Genomic DNA, 7498 nt, shown 5'->3' with positions numbered 1-7498 from the left:
ATAGATAGATAGATAGATAGATAGATAGATAGATAGATAGATAAAATGAAATATATATATATATACACACACATATATATATATATATATATATATATATATATATATATATATATATATATATATATATATGTCCTAATATACACAAACTTTCAAATAACGCCATAGGTGAATGGATGAAAATCATGACTAAAAACCACATATTTAGAAAATAAATAATAAGCCCTTTATGCCAGCTGCTAAATACAATTTTTAATTTTCTTGAAGTATCAAAAAACGTTTCTTTGGTTGTGGTCCTGGTGCTCAAACCCCGGGTTTCTTCCATGGTAAGCCAGTACTCTGCACTGAACCATACCAAAATCTTTATAAAAGAAAGGCACTGAAGGATGTAAAAATAACATTTCAGATAATGAGGAATGCTTTGAAAACTGCTATATAATATTAAAAGACTGTTAATTGGCAAAGGAGACACTTAGTGTATTATTTCCAGAAATAAAAATTAGATAGTACACAAATGGTCAAATTAAATTTTTAAATGACCCAAAGAATGAATCAATTTATTTTGCAACAATGATAAATATGTATTTGAATTATAAAATACTCATGTCTTCTGTTTTTTACACCTTACAAATAATTTGTGAAATCCACAGTACATAATATTCTAGTATTTTAAAATAAAGGTAGAAGATGAAGCATTAAGAACTGCAACAATTTTGTAAATGAGAATGCTTCAATTCAAAAATCATTTTTCTAATTCATTTTAACAGAAAGAAATCACCAAAGGGAGGATACAATCTCCCAAAATCTGTTGGGTTTTTTTCCCCTTGAATCAAATATGTAGTTCTTAAAGTTCATTACTAACACCACCACCTGAAAATATCCTTCTATACAGAAATCTTTCATTTGTTAAATAAACTATGCAGACAACTCTTGCAGTGCTAAAATGTGTTTTCACTTATTAATGGTTTGTTTTGGCAATATTTACCAGACATCTGCCTGCAGAATAACATACATCAAGCATAGTGTTTAACTTTTTCTTATTGTTTTGAAAATACTCAATAGTAGCAACTTCCTCAGATTCCACTGTTATATTTGAGCTAGTTCACCTCTGAACTGAATGGCTTCTCATAAAGTTTGTCTATCTTGCATTTTGCCACTGAGATTTAGTTTTGCGTATTTCTGTTACGCTCTTCTACCTTAAAAGTTTTCCTTACACATCACTAAATTGTGATAAGGGAAGAGCCTCCTCATAGAGCAGGTTAGGCATAGAACTTCAACAAGTTTTAGTTTCTGTTTTATTTTTGAGAACAGTGTCCACTTTGGAATTGTAATATAGTAAAAAGCTGTGTTTCTAAAAACTCAGATAAAGCAAACAAGGTAAGGTTGTACACATATTGGAAAGTGTTTTAGTCTTTAAAAATCTTCTTGTAAGGAGTATTTCAACAAGTCCTCTCAGTACCTCTCCAGATATCCCAATGGCTTCCTCTGCAGCTCCATACTGACCAATATGTCCATTTTGCAATCGCTCTAAAAGCTCCAGTAAAGCAAAGTTTTTTTTCAGACCCCAGACTCCTGAATCTCCTAGGACAAATATGAAAACAAAAGTAAATGTAACAAAATAAAAGTTTAATCATTTGCCGCAGACCTTAGGAGTAATTTCTAACACACATAGTTCAGTCATTAATAATGTCTGAAAGCTGCCAGGAAAATGGCTTGATAATGTTAACAACTAAGCACTACAAGTAAACACATTTCTTACGTATCTTTTTTTTTTCCAAGTATTGCAATATTTAAAAAAAAAAAATTTACAGCTACCTACATTAAGAAATGAATTTTATATCACAACCCAGGAAAGCACACACAGCAGAAAAAACTGCAGTTGCACAAACGAGGGGCTGCAGAGATGGCTCAGTGACTGCAGCGCTTGCTGCCAATCACAAAGCTCAGAGTTCAGGTCTCCAAGCCCACACAAATCCAAGTGGGTATGGTGGCTCACTGCTATTCTAGCATCAAAGGTAAATTGGGATTTCTGGAGCTGCACTAGCAAGACTAGCAATACATGCCAGTTCCTAAAGAGTCTCAACATCAGCGCTGGTCATCCCCACACAGGCAGATACATATTGAGACTCAAATCACTTAATACATATTTTGACAACCTGCTTGTTCATTTTAAAGGTACTGGATTTATAGGTTTAGGCAAAAGATTTACTCTGTGATGAAGTATTCTCATTTCTTTGAATAAAAATAGCACATATTTCTGATACTTCTTAAAGCTCTTTGTATTAAGTATTGAATATAAAAACCTCAGATTTTTCACTGGTAATTAAGAATAGGCTAGGTTACACTTAGAATCCCACTGACTTTTAATAGAAACAAATTCTGAAAGCTCTTTGGAATTTAATCTAAAAAGTCAAGTGTAAAGAAATCTTTTTCTGTGACATTTGTATTACATGAATAATTTTCCTACCCAGGTCTGTTACTTGTCGATCAAACGGGCAACGTATTGCTCTTCCATGCAGAGGCAAGCGAGTGAGACAGTCATGACAGACTGTGTGGCCACAAAGAAGGAGGCGAGGAACTTTATCTCCTTGCAAAGAGAAGACATCTTCACAAACCCCACACTCCAGAACCTAGTATGTGAAACAGAAACACATACTTTGTAAACAGTATTGAAACAATATTCAAATATTTTAGATTTAAAAACAATTGACATAGTATATTAAATCAACCTTCTTTATTCCACCATGAAAAAAACTTAGTTATAAAACATTGTCACATTTTTATTCATTCCCATTTGACAGACCTTGCCAAAGTGAAACCTCTGTGAAATACTCTTATGTTGCAAATTAATGTACTTAACATAATTTAATCTTCTGAAAGCTGAATATGTAATAATTTATAATTCTACTGACACCGCCAATCAACAATCATTTCATTTTGCTTTCATTTACATTTTTAAAAACTATTTTAAGATAAACCTACTAAAATCTGTACATCTTATCAAGAGAGAGGACCCTGACTAAAACGCTCAATCCCCATCCCGAAAGGCAAAGAGGATGGACATCAGAAGAAGAAGAAAACAGGAAACAACCTAGGAATCTGCCACAGAGGGCCTCTGAAAGCCTCTGCCCTGCAGACTATCAAAGCAGACGCTGAGACTTAAGGCCAACTGTTGGGCAGAATGCATGGAATCTTATGTAAGAAGTGGGAAATAGTAAGAGCTGGAGAGGACAGGAACTCCACAAGGAGAGCAACAAAACCAGAAAATTTGAACACAGGGGTCTTTCCAGAGACTCATACTCCAACCAAGTACCAGGCATGGAGATAACCTAGAACTCCGGCACAGATGTAGCCCATGGCAGTTTAGTGTCCAAGTGGGTTACATAGTAATGGGAAGAGGGACTGCCTCTGACATAAACTGATTGGCCTGCTCTTTGATCACCTCCCCCTGAGGGGGGAGCAGCCTTACCAGGCCACAGAAGAGGACAATGCAGCCACTCCTGATGAGATGTGATAGACTAAGATCAGAAGGAAGGAGAGGGGGACCTCCCCTATCAGTGGACTTGGGGAGGGGCATGTGTGAAGAAGGGGGAGGGAGGGTGAGACTGGGAGGGGAGGAGGGAGGGCCTTATGGGGGGACACAAAGTGAATAAAGTGTAATTAATAAAAATAAATTAAATTTAAAAAATGTTTATTCTTATTTTGTTTATGGGTGTTTTGCCTGCATGTATGGTGCACCATGTTCATGCAGTGTCCACGGATGTCAGGAAAGAGCATCAGATTTCCTGGAACTAGAGTTACAGATGGTTGTAACTCACCATGTAGGTGCAGAGAATCAAAGCCCAGTCCTTCAAAAGAGCAGTCAGTGCTCTCAATAGCTAGTATCTCTCTAGATCCTCTTTTATTTCCTTGCAAAATGACATTTCACTGAGTATTCCTGTATTCAGTATTCAGTCCAAGCTGGCCTGAAACTTACAGTGATCCTCCTGCCTCTGTCTCCCAAATGCTAAGATTACAGGAGGTTGCTACTATGTCCAGCTAAACCACCAATTTCAACAAAATAATCTAAAATGTGTTTTGGGATGACAATCTCTTCTCTAAACTATAAAGAACTTTTAAGAAAGTCTCCAAGGATGTTCAGGTAAGGTCTAGATTTCACGAAATGATATAAAGGCAAAAACAACATTAGCTGAGAATTAAAACTCAATTCCCATTCTTACTGATAAAGTAGCTCTGACTTAGAAAATATCTATCTAGTTGTAATCACAGGTATATGACTTACTGAAAGGCAGTCAAGAGAAAAGCTGTAAGAACTGGCTCACCCTGATTCTCAGGTGGGTTAATATTTTATAAATAGTCATAAAGTGTAATTACAACCATCTTGTTTGTGTTGTTTTCAGTTTTGATTGCTTTTTAAAAATATTCACAATGAATTATTCCATTGTCTACCAAGCAAGACACTACAGTTTGGACCTGTTCTGTTGCTTCACTGACATACCCTTCAACCTCCTATACTGCAAGTGTATCCCAGCACAGGAGGTATTTCTTCACTCCTTCTTTCCTATACTAATTACTGATGAGGAAACAGGTAAACATTTACCTACTGGTTTCCTTTTTTAAAGTTTTTACTTTCATAAACCAAAAAATCCCTAAATAACATATCTCTTGGTCTAGCCATCTCTCCCTCCAATTGAAATGACCACATTATCCTCTGGGTTTCCATGTACTCTGAGTATCTATCTGCCTGTCTGACCCAAATATTTCAATACTTTAACTGACCAGCCTGTCTTTTCCTATTAGAACAGGAATGCTGAACAGTACACTCCAAATATAAATGACCTTTATGCTTATGACAATAAAATCCAACAAAATTTAAAAAATTAAAAACAATTCAGGCCACCAAACTCACACAACACAAAATAAAAAATTTAGAGTGGAAATCTCATTAGGACCATTACAGTTTTAAAACTTGATTCTCCAATACATTTAGACTTAGAAATTAAGATGCAAACATCTTTTACTGTAAATAAATTGGGTAATTCATAGTTGTCTCATATATTGGTATAGTTCAAAAAAACATAAATATAGTATAATTCACAAGAAAAAATATCTTAAACTATATTAAGTTAAATATATAAGGAAAATTTTAATTACATTAAGAGTTCAATCTAACTCATTAAGGTGCAAAGAATAACTACATCAAGATACTTTTTCAAAAAGTTAACACTGTATTAATGAAAGTGCAGGAAAACAATTTCACTGATATGAAAAATTGAGCAATAACAGCATCTATGGAAGCAATTTAGTAGTACTTAAGATATTTATTCTAAACTATACCATTCACATAAGACAAAATCCAAATGTTTTCTTCCTTATTATTGTTGTTTTTGTTGCTGGGAAATCCCAGGGTCTTGAATATACCAGGCAAATATTCTACTATCGAGTTACATTCATAGCCCATAAATGAAAAGATCGGTGTGTTATTCCTTAAAATACTATTTGTAACATCAATTAAAAACAAAGTAAATATACATATAAATGCTAAATTGAATGATAAATAATAGTGCATTCAATGCCATAACTCCATGTTTTTTATGTATATACACAGAATATCATGACTAAGGTGCAAAGAAAGTCATGCTAGTCATTCCAATTATTGAAATTAAATTCACAAAATACTCTGCAGATATTCTCTACTTGGCAAAAGCACAACTCAGAACATTACATCTCACGCATAAAGTATGCCTAATGAGGGCTCCTTCACATTCCAGATTTTTGTACCTTGAATATAATTTCATTAATATAAACAATTAGCTGAATCAACAACCAGAAACAAACAACTGATAATAAATTGAGGGCATAAATTCCTTAAAAAAGAACTTCGCTTTAAAAAAAAAAAGAAAAGTAATCTATGATTTAATGAATTAAAAGAAAGTTTAACCAGATTTGGTTCACTGTTATCAATCCAAGTGTACATTAAAATCACTTCTGGAAATTTAAAAAAGTACTGGAGGTTTAAAAATTTTTTTAAATTACAGGAGGTTGCTACTATGTCCAGCTAAACCACCAATTTCAACGAAATAATCTAAAATGTGTTTTGGGATGACAATCTCTTCTCTAAACTATAAAGAACTTTTAAGAAAATCTCCAAGATGTTCAGGTAAGGTCTAGATTTCACAAAATTATATAAAGGCAAAAACAACATTAGCTGAGAATTAAATCTTAATTCCCATTCTTACTGATAAAGTAGCTCTTAGAAAATATTTATCTAGTTGTAATCACAGGTATATGACAGAGTGTCAATACACTCTGAGTTGTCAGTTAATCTCTTGACCACAGATGATCTTTAAAGTTACACTCTAAACCACTTACCCCGTCCAGATCTATTTTACAGTGGGCGGGGGGGGGGGGGGGGGGGGGGGGGAGGAGCTTCTACACATACTTGCACTTAATTTTTAGTAAATGCATTTTGTAACTATGGTAGAATCTTCTAAGCAGAAGGTACTCCATACATCTAGTGTTGAAGCCCAACTATGGTGCAGTTGAAGACTCCTTAAGTTTTCAGACGGTCCTATTCAGAGTCAAGGGGCAGCTCAAAAATGTACATGAGTGCAATGTTGAAAGGCAGATTTTTACAACCAATAAACTCTTGGCCCTTGCCACATATTGTATGAACTTAAACCTAGGGTTCCTTCCATATAAAATGCGAATTAACATCTACCTTTTAGGTAGATACTGGCGAGCTGAAACATCTACCATAGAACTTGTATATTGTAATGACTGTTTAATACAACTACGCCAATTAATTGCATGTGGAGGCTTCACTAGAAAAAGACTAGGGGAGAGACCAATCCAGGTCAACTTCCACAGGCCCACGCGGTGCTTTTCACCAACAGCCCCACGGACGACGTTGACGCCTCAGTTAGAAAACAGGGCAACTGCAGGCCAGCTGGGCAAAGACAGCTGAGGGGCTGGAAAGGCTTGCAACGCCCGCCGCGTTCCAGAGGCCGCGCATCCCGCCCTGCCAAGCCTGGGCCGCACAGTCGCGGCCAGGTCTCCAGGACGGACCGAAGGGAGGCCGCAGGTGGAGAACAGAGCACGCAAGTTCCCTCACCTTCACCACAGCCGTCCCCCGGCTGCCCTGCCGCCCACTGTCTACTCCGGCTCCGGGCTTGTTTACAGCAAAGGCAGCCATCCTGGGAGGAGCGGCGCCACAGCTGCAGCAGAGCCTTTAATTGAGTAGAGGGGTTGAGCGACCTTCCCAGAAGCCTCGGCGCACGCCGCCGCCACGCGTGCGCAGTGCAGATGGGACGCCGTTCCGCCTCGTCTGAACGCTTCTCTCCCGTCAGTCATTGGCTGTACGGCCTGCGCGTGCGCGCTATGCTGTCTTGAAGCCGTCCGCGAGTAATGGAGGGAAGAAAAAAAATGTGAAAAACAAACAAACAAACAAACAAAAATGCCGTTCCTGTACTGATTTTTTTCCTCAAAAACTGAAAAG

At 36.7% G+C, this 7498-nt stretch overlaps 1 protein-coding gene across 1 annotated transcript in view; it reads right to left on the bottom strand.

Annotated features, from left to right (window-relative positions):
* The window catches only part of Cenpk (centromere protein K), a 25766-nt gene extending 18515 nt beyond the window's left edge, over window positions 1-7251 (bottom strand). Inside the window, exons 1-3 of the mRNA XM_055601918.1 lie at window positions 7115-7251; window positions 2468-2630; window positions 1390-1581 (exon numbers count right to left, since the gene is read on the bottom strand). Of these exons, the coding sequence (XP_055457893.1) occupies window positions 1390-1581; window positions 2468-2630; window positions 7115-7195 (436 nt within the window). The 5' untranslated portion in view covers window positions 7196-7251. The remainder of the gene's footprint in view (window positions 1-1389; window positions 1582-2467; window positions 2631-7114) is intronic.
* Between the last annotated feature and the right edge of the window lie 247 nt (window positions 7252-7498).

Source organism: Psammomys obesus, unplaced genomic scaffold, assembly GCF_907164565.1.
Source record: "Psammomys obesus unplaced genomic scaffold, mPsaObe1.curated_primary_1811, whole genome shotgun sequence".
In the NCBI taxonomy this organism is placed as follows: domain Eukaryota; kingdom Metazoa; phylum Chordata; class Mammalia; order Rodentia; family Muridae; genus Psammomys; species Psammomys obesus.
Note: the sequence above shows the minus strand (reverse complement) of the source record. Positions and strands in the feature narration are given on the sequence as shown.